This window comes from Narcine bancroftii, chromosome 10, assembly GCF_036971445.1.
Source record: "Narcine bancroftii isolate sNarBan1 chromosome 10, sNarBan1.hap1, whole genome shotgun sequence".
Classification (NCBI taxonomy): domain Eukaryota; kingdom Metazoa; phylum Chordata; class Chondrichthyes; order Torpediniformes; family Narcinidae; genus Narcine; species Narcine bancroftii.
The window spans coordinates 15,349,411-15,368,615 of NC_091478.1; the positions used below are offsets into that span (position 1 = coordinate 15,349,411).

Genomic DNA, 19,205 nt, shown 5'->3' on the forward strand with positions numbered 1-19,205 from the left:
TAGACATACAGCACAGTAATAGGGTCCTTCTGGCCCACAAACCCTGTGCCACCCAAGTACACCAATTAATCTACAACCCCCATTTTTAAAAAAAAAAAAAGTTTTTTGGTCCTGGGTGAAATGCAGTTGAGAGTTGACATACCATTTTTTTTAAACCTGGTTTTTGGGGATTGGTAGATGCTGGATAAGTGAATTTTCTGGTTGCTTGAGATTGTGTTGCACATTTTATGAACTAACATTCCAATTTAAACTTCTAAATTTTTTTATCAATTTATTTTCTATGATTTCTTCTGCCATTTGCTTAAAGGCTGACGGTTGCTTGGATTCTGGCTAATAGGGGTTTTAATGTACTGTGTATACATTTGCATCGCATAAATGATCTTAGTTCATTTTTTCTTCTTGTCTGATGCATTTTGGCTCAAAAACTGAATTGTGGAAGTAACAAGATTATCAAGAGAAGCTTAAGGAAAAGAAAATCCTGCGTTTTAAAAATTTAAATTTCTAAAATAGCACGTGTCCCTTCAAATTCAGCGTAATAAGGGATAGTTTTATAATCTGTGTTAATATCATCATCCCTTCCCCTGTCAAAAGACGGAATGATAATAACTTGATTGTCATTACATTATGTATTCATTTGCAGCAAGTTCTTGCTGCAGTAGATCAGATTCTTTGTTTTTAAAAAAACAATGTTTTTCATCAACTTAAAAAGAGATTGTACAAATCCAAAGATGAATAAATAATAAATACAGTAAAGCCTATGTTACCCAGAATTCAAACAGCTAGCAGCCTTGAGCAACTGGCAAAAAAAATGAGGAAAAAAATAATAGGTTAAAAATATGTAAGTTTAAAATTGTAAAAATAAATATTCTCTGAAGTAACACAAACCTTTGGTGAAGATGGAAACAAATATTCAGCCAACAGAGTTCCCAGGAACTTCAAGGTACTAACCCTTTGCACCTCCATCCCATCAATGCAGTCCAGTGCATGATCCCTTGGCCTCCCCATTGTAAAATCAACAATAAGCTCCTTAGTCATTTTTTAAAAATGTAGACATATGACATAGTAGCAGGCCCTGCCAGCCCATGAGCTGGTACTGTCCAAATTCTCCAGTTAACCTCCAACCCCTGTACATTTTGAAGGGTGGAAAGAAACCGGGGCACCCTGAGCAAACATGAGGAGAGCATTCACACTCCTTAGAGACAGTGCTGGATTTGAACCCAGGTTGCTGGCACTGTAATTCTTTCTTTTCTTTGGCTTGGCTTTGCGGACGAAGATTTATGGAGGGGTATGTCCATGTCTGCTGCAGGCTCGTTGGTGACTGACAAGTCCGATGTGGGACAGGCAGGCACGGTTGCAAGGGAAAATTGGTGGGTTGGTGATGGGTTTTTCCTCCTTTGTCTTTTGTCAGTGAGGTGGGCTCTGCGGTCTTCTTCAAAGGAGGTTGCAGCCTGCCGAACTGTGAGGTGCCAAGATGCACGGTTGGAGGCGAGGTCAGCCCACTGGCAGGGGTCAATGTGGCAGGCACCAAGAGATTTCTTTAGGCAGTCCTTGTACCTTCTCTTTGGTGCACCTCTGTCTCGGTGGCCAGAGGTCGCCATATACTGTAATAGCTGTAATAGCATTGCACTAACCACCCCAATGTGAGAAAGATTGCTGTTCTGGCATATCTCTCTCTCTCTCTCTCTCTCTCTCTCTCTCTCTCTCTCTCTCACTCACTCTCCATTCTCTATTCCGATATATCAAGCTTTTCAGCCAAACAAATGTGGAATCGTCAGCAAATATTGCATTGGAGCCAAAAATGGTTTCACCATCATGAGTCAAGCAGGGGACTAAATGTGCAGCCTGGGTGCCCTCGTAGTGATGGTTAGCGAGGAGGAGATGTTGCCAGTCCATGTTACTTTGAGGAGTTGGCAGAGGTATTGAAGATGCATATCGACCAGATCCTGCATAGATGGAAGTTTTTGTCTGTTAGCCTTGGGGAGGGTGGGGGGGGGGGGGGGGGGGAGAGAAATCTATGTACCATGATGAGGAAGCTTTGGAAATGCCTGGTATCACATGTTCAAAGAATCTTCAGACACAAAGAACCTTTGTATAGCTTCAATAGGTACATAATTGTAAATCAATTCATGATCCAAGCTTACTTTTTCCACTTGTGCCAAAAATATTTTATTGAATTTGTGGAATATTAGCAATTTGAAGCTTGATGAATAGTGATTCAGGATCTTATTCTGTCCAATTTTAGTGTTGAATATAAAATAATTACATTTCATGGTGGCCTGTCTGATCTCATACCAATTTCAATACTTTATTGATAATTAAATACTTTTCAAATGTTATTGTTGATGAGCAGAATTTCAACAAAAATGTTAAACATTTGGCCTTGGAACTTGATTGGAATACGGAGTAAATTCCCTTTCAGCAAACCATTTAACAGCATCTGTAGATCTTACTCAGTTCTGATACAAGGTCATTAGCCTGAAATATTACCTTTGATTCCTTCTTCACAGAAGCTGCCCCGCTTGCTGAGCATTTCCAGCAGTTTGATTTTTATTTCCAATATCTAGCATCTTTGGTGGTGTTTTTGTTATTGGAATCTGACATGTGCTATTATTGTGTGGCAAGGTGCTTTGAAAGTTAAACTGATTAAAAACTTGACAAATAATTCATACCTATCAACTTTTATTTTTAACTTTCTGTATTACAGTTTAGATTCTTATAGCCATAAGGAAGATACCACAGCTTTTCCAGGAAAGCGTGCTCTCATCTCTTTCCTGTCTTGGCTGGATTACTGTGACCAGTTGATTAAAGAAGCCCACAAGGTCTGAACAAAACAAAAAAAAAGTGAAAACTTTTGTCATTATTTTTCTTCTAGTCTCTCAATGGTTGAAATTTGATTAGAAGGACTTAAATAATTTCATCTCAATTGGCTCTTGTATTAATAATTATATGTGGTTCTTTGAGGGCACACATTGGAATAGTTTCACTATAATAAACAAAAGTATGAGGGTCCAGCAAATCCTGCACATTAACCTATTATAAATTATTGTGATTTAAGTTTGATGTTCAGAATACCATATATTTTGGCGTATAGGTCGCTTTTTTTCTCCCCCCCCACCCCTTCCAGCTGCATGCAAGTCAACCTCCATTTTCTGGCTGCCTGAGGTGCCCTGTTGAAAGGCATATAAGTTGACCCCCAAAGCTCGTGGTGCCTGAGATGGGCCATTGACCAACATGTATGTCGACCCCCTCCCCCAATAGATTGCATGGATTGATCTGGGTATTGGCTGGAGGTGATTGCTATCATGGAAGGTCCATCGATACAATGCAGTACGCGATGAAAATATGAAGCGAGCTTTACATAGAAATGGCCAAGAAAACCCACAACTGCGCTGCTGCAAGACAATTTGATGTGCATGAGTATTTGGTTAGACATTGGAGGAAGAAAGAGGAGACTTTAAGAAACATACCAAAAAGGTAATGTTCTTTGAGAAAAGGAATCATTTGTTGGTCAGAGTTGGAAAATCACATTGCAGAATGGATAGGTGAACAGAAGCAAGATTGCTACATAATCACCAAAATAAAATAAGATCATTTGCACTGCAGTGGGTCAAGTCTCACCCAGACCTCAGTGATTATTTTGAGGCTACAGTCGGCTGGTGCAATCGTTTCATAAACAAGAAAAATCTGGTGTTATGCAAAAAAACAAAAATTGCACTGAAACTATCAAAAGATATTGATCATAAAGTTGTAAGTTTTCACCAGGTTATTATACAGAACCGGCAGAAACACCAGTTTGCATTGGCAAATATTGGAAGCATGGACGAAACCCCCATGAATTTCGACATGAGAGGCAATAGAACAGTGGAATGGAAAGGTGTTAGAACTGCAAACCAGAGATGCAGGCCACGAAAGGTGGTGGTGTTGTGCATGGCCGACAGGACCAAGTTAAGACCCATGATAATCTTCAAACTCAAAATTGAACCGAAAATGAAATTCCCTGCAGGTATTTTTGTACATTTTCATGAAAAAGAATGGATGGATGAAAAGTAGATTAGCCCTACATAATACATACCTGGCAGTTATCCTGGGTGGTTTGACGTCGATATTGCAACCTCTCGATGTCTGCTTGAACAAGCCATTCAAAGACCACATGCGCGAGGAATGGAATATATGGATGTCAAGTTCAGAAAAATCATTTACAAAAGGCAGGGCAATGTATGCTGCATCATTTGATATGCTACGTAACTTCGTGCTCAAGGCATGGGACAAAGTTAGAGACTGATAAAATCATTTTTAAAATGCGGTATCTCTTGTGCAATGGAAGATGATTTATGATGGAATACTGACAATGAAACGGCCTCATCAGATACAGACTGGACCCATATGATGACTGTTTAGACAGTGAGAGTATGGATGTGCTTGCCACCATCTTTGCTTCAGTTGATGATAGCAAGAGGGATTTTGAAGAGTTCTAAATGTGTTGTTGTTTTCAAACAATGATAGCGATTTTTTTTGAAGGGGCTAATTGTGTTGTTTTCAATAAAAATCTCAATGAAAATCTATCGCAGTCAGGTTTTTCAAGGGTCGACTTGTACGCCAGATTGGCGCATATTGGATTTTGAGCTGAATTTAAGGTCTCAAAAGTATACCCGGCATATAAGTCAACCCCCATTTTTTTGAGAGATTTTTTTGGGTTTCAAGTCTCGACTTGTACGCTGAAATATACAGTAACTATATTTCATCCATATTCACTCTTCAGCTCTTTTTATGTTGATCATAAAATCGCATGGTAAAAGGGTGTTGACAGATTTGTGCCATAACAAGATTAAGAAATTTAAATTCCACATTTATGGACGACAGCTGAGGCAGTCAGAAAAATGTTAACCTTATCCTGGATAAGTCCTTTTTATTTTCTTTTGATCCATTCAAACATTTGAAGATGATGGGTAGAGTGTCGTGCATTCAGGCTTAATGCATTTGCCAGAGTAGAAAGGAAAATGGTAACTTCTGATGGAACCATAAAAAATCTATTAAATTTTAATAAAATTGAGATGCAAGAGACTGCAGCTGCTATAATCTGGAACAAAAAGCAAACAGATGGAGGAGCTGAATGGGTTGAGCTCTTTGAAGAATTGTTGTAAACCAATTTAATCCATTATACAAGATCATTTAAAGAGCATTTGGATAGTTGAGATTGCTATGAAAAATGTAATTTAGCTGAGACAAACCTTACTTTGTCCATTTTCCTCAATAATGGTTAGCTGACTGCTCATTTAGAGCAGTCATTCTCAATGAGAGGCATATGCCCCAACCACACCCCCTCCCCCCCTCCAAAGGCTAAAGCATATTTTAAAAGGGGCCATGGACTGAAATCATAAAATACTTTTTGTAGTCAGAAGGAGAGAAATAAGGAAGAAAGCAACTAAACCTTGATTGCTAAGGGGGCCATGGGTTTAAAAAAAAAAGGCTGAGAATGGCTTATATAGAGCATTTCATGATGTTGGGGTATAAATAACTAGCTTGCAATTATTGAAGCTGCTCTTCACTTTACAGCTCACTGCAGTGGCCTTGGCAAGAGCTATTCGAGAGAGATTCTTTGTCCCAGTTATGGAACCTCAATTGCTTCAGACGTAAGTAGCTTAATTTCTTCCCCTCATTTAACTGTTCTCTCCATTTGAGTTTCAAAGCAATGCAGAAGAGTGCTTGCATTGTTTCTTTGTAGCATTTTACTATTTGCCACAATGGAGATACTATAATGATTAAGAGGGGATTTACTTGGGGAATGTGAAGTCGTTGCTCTTCCCACTTTTGACAAATGAGTTTGTGAGAGAAAATATGGAAAGTGCAGTTAGGGTGAAATTCTGTCGTATTAGAGCTGTTTATTTGTTATGCTCTGTATACATTTTTGAAGAAGCCAAAATGCCTAATCTCACAGTGAATATAGTTTTTTTTAAATTTGCTTCTATTTTCTCATAATGTCAAAATTTCTCTTCCTTGATAGATCAGAGATTGGTATTCTGACCTCAATATCATTACTTAATCGCATCATCCGTCAGATCACATCATGTGCCATGCTACAAGAATTAGTTTTCTTCTTGTTAGGAGAACAGAGACAACCTGAAACACCTGGACACAGTAAACATCAGCTGCGGTACCGGCTCATAGAACACTGTGACCATCTGTCAGATGAGGTGAATATTGACAAATGCAAAATTTGCACAATAAAAACCTACTTTTATTCTGTAAAATTTCCCCCCATATTTCTTTGTACAGGTACAATAAAACTCTGATAACCCTCTTTTCATCTATTTGTAAATTCTGATGGTTTGGCGTCTGGCTTCCCTATAATGTTTGTCATGCTACTTTCATTCTTGCACTCTCTCTTCACCTATGAATGAAAATCAAAAATAAACTACAGATGCTGGAAATCTGCAGTAAAAACCAAATATGCTGGAAATACTCAAAAGGCCAGGCAGCATCTGTGGGAAGAGTGAGTTTGAACTTGAGGATGTTTCATCACAATTGGGAAAGAAAGAAAAGAAGATAGTTAAGCTGCAGGGAGGGTGAAGGAGGGGTAATGTCTCAAGATAAAACCAGGGTGGTCATGGGGATAAGTGTAAAAAAGGTTATCTTGTCAATGAATAAATGGGAGCAGTTAAAAGACAAGAGAATGGATGACTAATGCAGAGAAATTAAGTTATATAAAGTTGCAGAATTAAGTATTGATTCCAATGTGACTAACAGGAAGATACTGTTCCTCTAGTTTTCATTGGGCCTCACTATAACAGTGAAGGAGGTCACAGATCAGTAGATTGGAGAATTAAAGTTGTAGGCAACAGGAAGCTTGTGCAAGTGCATTGGAAAGCAGTCACCCCATCTGTCTTTGGTTTCTCCAGTGCAGAAGGGACTCCTTTGTGTATACCCTGCAGCTTAATGAGCTTAATTTCTCTCTTCTAGTTCTTACAAAGAAGGGTCTTTTACCTGAAACATTAACTATTTCTTGTCCCACAGATGCAGCCTGACCTGCTGAGGATCTCCAAGATTTTCTGTTTTTATTTTAGATTTTCCACCCACTGGGACTTTGTTCCCATGCTCCTTTTCACTCATCAAGACCTGAATTCCTGTTTTCTTTCAACTTATCTGGTTCACTGAATTTATTGCCATGCTGTGAACAGCAAAAAGTGAATTAAAAGAGTGTAGTGGTAGAAATAAAAATCTGCTAATTTGACTGCACCAAACTCCTGAGCATGTCGAATGATCACTTATGTAATTCTTTAAAACATTACTTTTACAAAGGGTAAAAAAAAACTTTTAGCATTTAATCAAAGGAGTAAAATCTAAACCATTCAGCTTGCCACCCAACTGGGACATAGAGACCTCTTGCCGAGTGAAATTGCATGGATCCAGTTCTCTTCTCCCTCAATGTACCAAACTAACAACTTTTCTTGAGGGAAAGAAATTCTGCTGAGCAATATTGTGGTGAAAGGTGAGCCAAATCCTTCGGGGAAAATAATTAAAATAAAGGAAATGTATCCTGTAAATGTACTGGGAATTGTCTGAAGTCTTCCATGGAAATAGAATGAAACTCCTTTATGAAAGGAAACACTTCTATAAAATGGTAAATGATATGCATGCCCTCAAGTTGGAATCTGGAGCTTGTGTTTTAAGAATTTAATGTGAGCAATAATTTATGCTTCCTTTATCATTGTTTCCTGCCCTCGATGGGGGTAGTTTGCTTTGTGAAGGGAAATGAATGTCAATTTATTTGGCTGGACGTTTGTCTAAAAACATTTTGGGTGGGAATGAAAAATGTAGTTTTTTGAGGTGGATCACCTCAAAAAATATTTTTGATCTGTTTCCTAGCACCAGACATCTGGGTTGACTCTCAGGGGAATTTGGGACAGGGGAGATTGGAGTGATGAGTATCGAGACTCTAGCATGCAAACTGCATCCAGAAGGTGGTGGAAAAAAAGGTGCTTCCCACCAAGTCCAGCAGTTCTCACCTACCTTTGGCAACTGATTTTCTGTTAAAAGGGAAATGGAATCATTATTTCAGTTTGAAGCTATTTCATCACAACAGGGAGAGAAAACTATTTCAGTAAAACCCTTGGTATCCAGCACCTTCTTGGTAGAAGCTGGATAAGTGAGTTTTCTGGTTGCTTGAGACTGTCTGTTTCATGAATAAAGCTAAAGGCAAAGCGCACCAATTTTAAACCAATATTTTTCACCCATTTATTTTCCACATTTTTTTTTGCTAGATGTTTAAGGTTGCTGGTTCCTTAAATTCTGGATAAGAGGGATTTTACCATAACTCTAAATTGGAGAGAAGGTGGAAGGGGAACCTATTAAATCAAAAGGGAATATCTCTGATGGGATAAGCTGTTAATGATGCTGCCTGTTTTATGAAGACAGTCAGGAAAAAATGGACACTTGAATTACAGGTCAGAGCTGTAAAAAAAAAAAAAAAATGCCCAGCAAATTGAGCACCTACTGTGAAGAAGGGCTCAGGCCCAGAAATGTTGGTTGTATATCTTTACCTCCTATGGACGCTGTCTGTGAGACCTGCCGAATTCCTCCAGTATTTTTGTGTTTTTATTGTGAGCAAATTGAGCAATGTTAGTGGAGAGAGCTTCTCCAAATTTTATATTTTATCTGATTCTGAGGGATTCATCTCCTTTCTGGTAGTGAAGTGGCCAATCCATCCTGTCGGGGTTTTGATTGCCCTGCCCCTTTGTTAACACAGGTCTTGTTTTCTGCATTTTTATGCCAGTGCTCTCAGACCAACAGATTTTTGTGGGGTAAAAATTTTGCAGCTGATCTGGTTGGTGACGTTTTTTAACTCTCCACGAATTGCATAGAGAACAAAGAGAACTGGTAGTTAACGGATAACCTGGTTTTCTCCAAAGCCACACTGCTACTGTGATACTGAGATCAATCTCCCATTTTTAAACATTGTGGGCCCTTTAGATTTGTTTGTATTTGTCAGCACTGATCACAGTAACTGGGTAGATGTTCAGGAGTCTTGAGTGAATGTAGTTGTTATGACCTCTTCTCAGTTCATCACTGATCCTGAAACAACTGGACTTTGCCCTCTGATTCTTCGTAGAGTCCATGGGGTTGGCATCTGGGCTGGAAAATCTGTCAACTGAAGTCTAGCACACCTGTTTATTTCTTAATTGGAAAGAAGGGCAGAGTACAGAAATGCACTTTAAATTGTGTTGAGTTAAATATGTGGGCAGTACAATAAAGAGTTTGCCCGCTCGCCCTGTGTCTGTGGGTTTCCTCCGGGTGCTGGTTTCATCTCACTTTCAAAGGCATACAGGGCTAAGAGATTATATGGGTGTATTTGGGCAGTGTGGGCTCGCACGTCAGAAAGACCTGTTACTGTGCTATATCTAAATTTAAATTAAATTTAACTTTTTAAAATTAAATTTAGACATACAGCACAGACCAATGAGTCCGTGCTGCCCAATAACACCCAATTGACCTACAACCCCTGGCTTCCTCTCACCCGGAGGAAGCTCACAGACACAGGAAGAATGTACAAATTCCTAAAGACGGTGTGGAATTCGAACCCGAGTCGCTAGCACTGTAACGGTGTTCCCCTGACCTCACCACTTGTAATTGTGCCGTAAAGCATTTCACAGTATTGTATGTTCAATTTTAAAATTGTTTTGACCATTCTCTCATTAAAATGCTTTAATAGTGTGTAATTGTTGCATTTTTTTAAAAATATTCAATAATTGTGACATCTTTGACAGCCTGTAAACTTGGTAGGAATTAACTGGATTTCAAAGCATATCTGGAGCAGAGCCTTTTGGTTGTAATTTGAAAAGTTTTGTGCCCTTCTGGTGAAGTGGAATATTCACACTGTTATTGATTGAGGCAGAAGGGTGAAGAGAACATACCCGCGAAATTGCCTTGAACAAAAAGCAGATCTGTGCATCTATGTTTGATCCAATTGTGCCTTTCTATCCAGAATTTGATAGTATTAAATTAATATAGTTGAATACAGCATGAAACTATTTTGTTTGAAATATAAACATTTATCATTTTCAGTCTGCGACCTTCTGGTCAAAAAATTTGCTTTTAATGAAATTGCAAGAAATGTGATTTAAGATGCACTGTTTACTACATTTTACAGATCAGTATAATGACACTACGAATGTTTGAGCATCTGTTGCAAAAGCCAAATGAACACATTATTTACAGCATGGTGCTAAGGAATTTAGAGGAACGGAACTACACGGAGAATAAGCCACCTTGTCAAGAAGACAAGGATATAGTTGAGAATGGGCAAATAGCAGGAGCAGTGTGAGTGCTACATTTTTTTCCTTTTCATCATGTTGCTTATTTATTATTATTTTAATTTAACTTTTTTACTGGACACATTGATTGTTAATGAAAATGAAGTATCAGTTTATTCCTTTGTGAGACTATTGTATGTTTTGTTTGAATACCTTCAACACTTTTTGCTGGGTGTTTTAGTCCTTTGTACTTAACCCCAGGAAATTCTGCATGGATGTTAGGCACAGCCATGTTGTCCCAATATACTTGGGATAGTTCTTCATGTGCAGTCTAACATATTATTTCTAACATTTGTACAGCCATACAAAGTAGAAAGGCAAGAACACAGTATAATGAAAAAGATGGATTAGTACAAAGCAGAGGTGGCATGAAAGCACAGTTGGGTTTATTCAGGACCCTGATGCTTGTGAGAAAGAAACTTTTTAAGCCTGTTGGTGTACAATTTCACACTCTTGACTCTTGAGACTTCTCCCTCATGGGAGAAGAAAGTGTGTCCAGGGTGTGATAGATCCTTCAGTGTGGCAAATGCCTTTCCTAGACAGTGAGAGAGATAGATGCCCTCCATGGAGGGGAGGGAAGTTTATGATTTTCCAAGATGAATTCACTGCTTTCTGCAGATTCTTCAGATCTTGAGCAGCTCCCTTACCCCAGTAAGTATGCTTTTGATGGGGCCCTTGCAGAAGAAGTTGAGGGACAAGGTGGACATGCCAAACTTCCTTGGTCTTCTAAGAAAGTTGAGGCATTGACACACTTTCTTGACAGTTGCATCAGTGTGTTTGGTCCAGATCAGATCATTGGAAATGTTTATTCCCAATAACTTGAAGCTATCTTCCTTCTCTATTTCAAGATGATTGCTGTGGATGAGAGTGTGATATCTATCTCTGTGATTAACCTTTTCGTCTTATTGACATTGAGAAGGGTTATTTTGGCACCATGCTACTTGACTTTCATTCTCCAGTCTGTATTCCATCTCGTTATTATTTCTGGCCTATGACTGTCGTGTAAAATTTGAAGATGGTGTGGAATGGTATTTGTCTGTACAGTCATGGGTATTGAAGGAATATAGAAGAGGAGTAAATAATCATCCTTGTGGAGCTTGAGTGTTGAGTGTGATCTTGCAGTAGATGTTGCCACCATTTTCACAGATTACACAGTTAGACAGGAAGTCCATGATCCATTGCCCTACTCTTAACAACTTTGTCACTGCTTACCTCTTCAAAATAACCCATATCAGATATGTGAGACACGATTGCCCATGCACAAATCCAAGCTGGCTATATACAGTCAGCTGTTGACTATCTAAATGTTTGTAAATGATGTCTCTCAATCCCCTCCAGCAATTTTCTAACATTGGCCTATAGTTTCCTGGCTTGTTCTTGCTGCCCTTTATTCATACGGTACATTAGCCACCCTCCATCCCAAGAATATCCTGTTGTTATTCTTTCCTTATCAAAAATAAATCCCTTCCCTCCTACCTGGCCTTCTATCACGCCTGTATCATCTGTATGCTGGAACAATAAGCTGCATTCTTGCCCGTGTCTCAGTCTCATTTCTGTTATCCCAATTTCCAAAATCAATCAATGCCCTTCCTGGTGCCTCTTGCATTCAAATAAATGCAATTTAAACCACGGGTCTTATCTCTCACTTTGCGATACTTCTGCCTATTGTGTCCTCTACACTTGTTCTCGGAGTACATTAGTTTCCCCCAAACCTCACCTGCCACATCTCTCCACTTAGCCCCAATCTCCTGCCAATCCCATTTAAACCTCTCCAAGAAGCACAAGCAAATCTCCCTGCCAGAATATTGGACCCCCTCATAATATCTGTCCCTCTTTTACATGTCATTCCTTCTGCAGAAGAGATCCCAATGATCAAAGAACTTGCATCACTTCCCCCTGGATCAGCTCCTCAGCAAAGCATTTTATCTGGCCTATTCTTAACCTGATCACATAGCTCAAGGAGTAATCTAGATCCTTTTTATTCTCCTTCCAAGTTCCCTAAATTCATTCTGCAAGCCCTCTTCCCTTTTCTTTTTGATGCCAGTGTTCACAATGACCTCAGGCTGCTCCCCTTCCTTTCTGAGAATGTCCAATAACTACAAGAGACAAACTTGACCCTGGTACCTGGGGAGGCAGTACACTGTCCTGGAATCTCTCCCTTCAACAGAATCTCCTGTCTGTCCCTCCAATGATGAAGCCTCCTATCACAAGAGCTCTGCCTGATTGGGCCCTTTCCTGTTCTGGCTCAGCCTGCTTTGGTGCTACCGGCCTGATCATCCATCCCAACTGTATTCAAAGCAGTGTACTTGTTACTGAGGAGGATGGCCACTGTGTATTCCTGCTACCAATCTTAGTGGACACCTAATTACCTAAAGCCTGAGCCATGAGTATGACAACCTCTGTATTATCTATAATCTTCTCAGTTTCCCTTATGATGTAGAGTTCATCCAACTCCAGCTCTAATTCCATATCTCTGTCTGTAAGGAGCTGCAGCTGGATGCACAAGTGTAGACAAAAGAGTCACTGAAAGTGTCATTAATATCCCTGATGGGATTGGTAAGTTAATTTTGTGTCAAGTCACCATTATTTGTCATTCATTACCATGCATTACACAGTAAAGATGAGATGGTGTTTCTCCAGGACCATGGAGCAGATTTGCATAAATAAAAGTTAAAATGTTAAGGCAGATACAATAGAAGTCCACGGTTCATTATCCACGTATGTTCTGGAATTGTTGTCCAATCTGGACAACAATCTGAGTGCCATGTACTTGCTACCAGATGGCAGAAAGGAGAAAATTTTATGAGGGGTGTGTGAAGTCCTTCACAATGTTTAATGCTTTCCGTATGCTTCATATGTTGTAGATTTCCATCATGGTAGGAGAGCCCCCAATGATCTTTTCCGCTGACTTCATTATCTTCTGCAGGGTCTTACGGTCTGAGGTGGTACAGCTTCCAAACCAGGCAGTGATGCAATTGCTCAGATTGCTCTCAGTATATCCTCTGTAGAATGTAGTAAGGATGGAGGGTGGGATATGAACTTTCCTCAGCCTTCACAAGAAGTTTCTTGGCTATGGAGCTGGTGTTAAGGGACCAGGTGAGATTCTCCACCAAGTGCACACCGAAGAACTTCACACTCTTGATGACCTCTATTGTTGAGCTGTTAGTAGAGAGTGATCCACTCCAGGCCCTCCTGAAGTAGACAACCATCTCTTTTGTTTTATTAATGTTCAGATACAGGTTGTTGGCTCTGCCCCAATCCGTTAGCAACTGCACCTCATCTCTGTACACTGACTCCTCATTCTTACTAATAAGGCCCACCATGGTTGTGTCGTCAGCGAACGATGATGTGGTTTGAGGTGTGTTTTGCTGTGGACCAAGCACGCAGCTCTGGGGGCCCCCCACGCTCAGTGTGATGGTCTTGGAAGTACTTTTTCCAATCTGACTGCCTGAGGTCTCCCCAACAGGAAGTCAAGAATCCAATTGCAGAGTGTATTGAGCATTGTGGGTTTCAATAGCCAGAATCTACTTCAACTGTGTTGTAAATAAATTTAAATTTAAAAATGTCACAGGAGGAACATACTTTTACCTTGACTGCCATCCCTACTGTCCCAAGTCTGAAAAGACCCAAAATGCTCTACCTGTTCTTACCAGTAAACATTAATGCCAAACCAGTGAGACGCATTGTGGACCTCTGCTGAGTAGAAACTGGATTGAGACTTCCCTCTACATCAGGCTCACCCAGGTCCGGGACGACATTAATCTGCTCAATAATAAATTAGCTGATGACACCACCATCATAGACCAGATCTCAAGAAATGACGAATCACAATGTGGAATGGAGAGAGAGTAGTGGCTTGGTGTAAAGACAACGACCTCCCTTTGAACCTAAGCCAAACTACGAACCTAACTGCAGACTTCCAGAAGATGCGTTTAGCTCATTCTCTTGTCCTCATCAATAGTACTGAAGTCGAGATATGAGACATTTTTAAGTTCTTGGGGGTAAACATCTCTAATGACTTGTGCTGGTGACCACTTCAAAGCAATGGGCCAGAAAACCCACCAATGCCTCAACTTCTTTAAAAGCTTGATGAAATTTTACGTTATTTGCATTCCTCAACAATTTCTATAAATACACCAAAACTTTCTTGTCAGGATAAATCACCACATGGTACAGGGACTCCTCTTCCCAAGATTGCAGAAAACTGCAGAGTTATGAACACAGCTCATCACACACAACCTCATCCCCACCAACTACCCCCAACATTGACTTCAGCTACACTTTCTGCTTCCTTGGAAAAGCAGCTGATACACAAATAGACTCTCCCCACCCCAGCCATCTACTCTTCTCCCAGTGCGAAGATTCAGCATTGATCTAATATTGCGCACCCCCAGATTTAAAGACAGTTACTTTCCTGTCGTTATCAGACTTCTGAATGAATCTCTCACTAAGTAAAATATTATTTTCTTTATACTTTTCTAACAACTTTAAGTTAAGGTTTATTATCACCTGACTGTACGTGTACAACGAGATGAAGAAGTGTTTCTCCGGACATCGTGTACACACATACACAGACAGTCTTCTTCTTCTTCTTTGGCTTGGCTTCGCGGACGAAGATTTATGGAGGGGTAATGTCCACATCAGCTGCAGGCTCGTTTGTGGCTGACAAGTCCGATGCGGGACAGGCAGACGCGGTTGCAGCGGTTGCAAGGGAAAATTGGTGGGTTGGGGTTGGGTGTTGGGTTTTTCCTCCTTTGTCTTTTGTCAGTGAGGTGGGCTCTGCGGTCTTCTTCAAAAGAGGTTGCTGCCTGCCGAACTGTGAGGTGCCAAGATGCACAGTTTGAGGCGATATCAGCCCACTGGCGGTGGTCAATGTGGCAGGCAGCAAGAGATTTCTTTAGGCAGTCCTTGTACCTCTTCTTTGGTGCACCTCTGTCTCGGTGGCCAGTGGAGAGCTCGCCATATAACACAATCTTGGGAAGGCGATGGCCCTCCATTCTGGAGACGTGACCTACCCAGCGCAGTTGGATCTTCAGCAGTGTGGATTCGATGCTGTCGGCCTCTGCCATCTCGAGTACTTCGATGTTGGAGATGAAGTCGCTCCAATGAATGTTGAGGATGGAGCGGAGACAACGCTGGTGGAAGTGTTCTAAGAGCCGTAGGTGATTCCGGTAAAGGTCCCATGATTCGGAGCCGAACAGGAGTGTGGGTATGACAACGGCTCTGTATACGCTAATCTTTGTGAGGTTTTTCAGTTGGTTGTTTGTGTAGTCTTCCAAAGGTGCTATTTGCCTTGGCGAGTCTGTTGTCTATCTCGTTGTCGATCTTTGCATCCGATGAAATGGTGCAGCTGAGATAGGTAAACTGGTTGACCGTTTTGAGTTTTGTGTGCCCGATGGCACACAGACAGTACACAGCACAGAAATAACCATGTGTATTCATCAAGATATAAATTAAATTAATCAATATAAATACTTTGATTTCTCTGATTCTGCACTTTACTGTGTTTTTATTGCTGTTTTATGAAGAGGTTGATGAGCTGGACTGCTTGTGAAACACACTTCCTCATTGTTCCTCAGTCCATGTGGCAGTAAACTTAAACTCGAATTGCCAGTGTACTAACCCAATAAGTTACCAATTCTCTCTTGGTATCTATTTTTAAGTGCAAGATCAAAGAAAACGTACATAAACTTGTGCTATTTCATGGTACCTATTTTTTTTTGTGTGAAGCTTGCATCTGAATAATTCAAAAGCAAGGCCACCTATAAATGAAGGAGTAACACCTAATTATCTGACTGGGCACTCTCCAACTGGATGACATTAACGTCAACTTCTTTGGTTTCTGCTCCCCCATCTCTCTTCTCCAGCTCTCCATACCCTTCCCTTTCCATTCACAGAGCCATTCTCCCTCCCCACTTGCTGATATGCCCTCCCTCCCTTGTTCACCTATGAACTCTTGCATGTGGGGACTATGCTACTCCCCCTGCCCCTTGCCCTCCCGCCATGATTTTGTTCAGGCATCTGCCTACATTCTGTTCATACTTTAATGAAAGGTTCGAGCTCGAAGTCTGCAGACTTCTGTGTTTTACTTCTAACTAATTCCTATTGTCACAAACAGTGACAGGCCTGAAACTAACTGGAGTTATAAACTGGGAAAAGCTGGAAGTCCAAAACAAAGACATAAAATGGTGGAAGAACTCCACACCAGCACAGTTAGTGCACACTATTATAGTGCCATGTTCTAATCTGGTGCTGTCTGTAAGGAGTTTGCATGTTCTTCCCATGTCCACATGGGTGGGCTCCGGTTTCCTCCCATGTTCCACACACATCCAGGTTAAGTAGGTTAATTGGTTGCATGGGTGTATTTGGACGGTGCAGGATTGTGGATCAGAAGTGCCTGTTACCGTGCCAGGTCTCAAAATTAAAATTCGGTCATCTGTACTTGGAGAAATGGGATCAGTGGCCTTTCATCATAACTGGAAAAGTGAGAAGACTTAACATGTTTTAAGGTGTAGAATGGGAAATGGATAGAGGGTAACAGAAAATATTAGTGGTTGGATTTGGAAAAAGGCCTTGACCATTATCACCTGCACCCTATCACAGATATGCCCTCTTTTCTATCCACCCTTCCCCATTTCTTCTGCCACATAAAATATGTCCATATTGTTTATTGTCTCTCTACATGGGCTGCTTGCCTTACTGAGATCTCCAACCATTTTCTGTTGTAAGTCTGAAGATACTCCTTTTGTGTTTAAGCCACTTTTGGAAGGACATAATTTGCTGCAGCTTACCTGAATTGTCTTCGTTTTAAGTGGACAGAGCATTAAATCAGAAATTTATTGTCGTTTTTGCTGGAATCTTAAGCTTCCTTTTTTTTTTAAGTTCAAAGTGCTCCGTTGCTAGAGACTTTTTTATTTTTTAAAATTCCAATTCCACATTGCAGTGACTTGGAGGAAGATCCACTTTTTACCGATTTGTCACCTGATAACAGAATGATCGGCTCCAGTTGGCTGACTGCTTCCCCACCTCCAACTCCAGACCACACAAAATCTGATGGGAAGACAGAAGTGCATAAAATTGTAAATAGGTATGAATGATGTTTGTTTTCTCTGAATTCAATATAATATTTATTTTCTGAACATTTGGGTTGCAATCTTTTCAATTATGCAACGAAATTGAAATTTTAAATGTTGGATAGCTCTTTTGATGTGCTCTTGAAAGTTGGAGTTTGGCAGATATATTCAGAAAATCTGCTTGTACAATTTCCATTAACAATAATAGACTGATTTTTTTCTCTGTTAACATTTCCCCATGGGTCAGAAAACTCAAGAATCCCCGGCAATTGTGCATGAATGTGGAAAACCAAATTTCCTGAGAATTATTATTTTTGTACTTGCACTCTAACATTGTAATGCCAATTTCAAGCAAATTCCCAGAAGATTTACTTAGAAATCTTCCCATGAGAAAGGACCAACTTTGAAAAAAGAAAAATGTCAGAAAATGTCCTTTCAAAAAAAAAATTTCCTTGTGTATTTAATTGCTCGTGCTTCAACAGTTTTTAAAATGCAAAACCTGATCAATAATATTTTACAAAGTACTTCATTATTTTTCATTGATTTTGAATATAGTTAAATGTCAGAGAACCTGAGGGTCGTTGGCACATTGCCTCTTGCCATAAGTTTGGGATGCTGGCCCTGTGGATTAGTGGTTGAGCTGATGGAAGTCTTTTAATCTTGCAAATACAAGGCAGCGACTGGATCAAGGATTATTTGACAGCTTTTAAAAGACAATTAAATCTGGGGGCATGACTCAGGCGGCTGTCAAATTGTGCATGATGCCATTTCCATAGGCAATACTGCAGAGAAACAGGCACCTTCAGCCCTTCTAGTCTGTACCAAACTACTTTTCTGCCTAGTCCCACTGACCTGCACCTAGTCCAGATCCCTCCATATCTCTCCCATCCATGTACCTGTCCAAATTCTTCTTAAATGTTAAAATTGAGTTTGCATCCATCACCAACTGGCAGTTTGTTTCACCCTCCCACCACTCTCTGTATGAAGAAGTTTCCCCCCCTAAACTTTTCCCCTTTCACCCTGAACCCTGTCCTCTGGTTTGTATCTCACCTACCCTCAATGGAAAAAGTCTACTTATCCCCCCTTGTCTATTCCCCTCACAATTTTAAATACCTCTAACAAATCTCCCCTCTTTTACATTCCAGGGAATAAATTCTAAAGGGTTTAACCTTTTCCTGTAACTCAGTTCGTGAAGTCCAGCAACATCCTATTAAATTTCTTCTGCACTCTTTCTAATTGATATCTTTCCTGTAGTTAGGTGACCAAAACTGCACACACAATACTCCAAATCTGATCTCACCAATGTCTTGTACAACTTTACTATAGCATCCCAACTGCTGTACTCAGTACTTGGATTTATGAAGCCCAATATGCCAAAAGCTCACTTTACAACCCTATCCACCTGTGATGCCACTTTCAGGAAATTATATATCTGTATTCCCAGATCCCTCTGTTCTACCGCACTCCTCAATGGCCTACCATTTACCATGCATTTTCTTTCTTGGTTTGTCCTTCTAAAATGCAACACCTCACGCGTGTCTGCATTGAATTCCATCTGCCCATTTTTCCTCTGGTCCAGATCCCTCTGCAAGCTTTTAAAACCTTCTTCGCTGTCCACAACACATCCAATCTTAGTGTCATCTGCAAACTTGCTGATCCAATTTACCACATTATCATCCAGATTATTGATATAGATGACAAACAGCAATGGATCCAGAACTGATCCCTGAGGCACACCACTAGTTACAGGCCTCCAGTTTGAGATGCAATCATCTACCACTTCTCTCTGGCATCTTCTGTCCAGCCATTGTCAAATCCAGATCAC

At 40.3% G+C, this 19,205-nt stretch overlaps 1 protein-coding gene across 2 annotated transcripts in view; it reads left to right on the forward strand.

Moving 5' to 3' along the window:
• The window catches only part of fhip2a (FHF complex subunit HOOK interacting protein 2), a 52,655-nt gene that overhangs the window by 22,862 nt on the left and 10,588 nt on the right, over positions 1 to 19,205 (forward strand). For both annotated transcript variants that reach the window (XM_069900012.1, XM_069900013.1), the window contains exons 8-12: positions 2,705 to 2,819; positions 5,554 to 5,630; positions 6,002 to 6,191; positions 10,145 to 10,314; positions 17,251 to 17,394. In XM_069900012.1, coding sequence (XP_069756113.1) covers positions 2,705 to 2,819; positions 5,554 to 5,630; positions 6,002 to 6,191; positions 10,145 to 10,314; positions 17,251 to 17,394 — 696 coding nt within the window. The remainder of the gene's footprint in view (positions 1 to 2,704; positions 2,820 to 5,553; positions 5,631 to 6,001; positions 6,192 to 10,144; positions 10,315 to 17,250; positions 17,395 to 19,205) is intronic.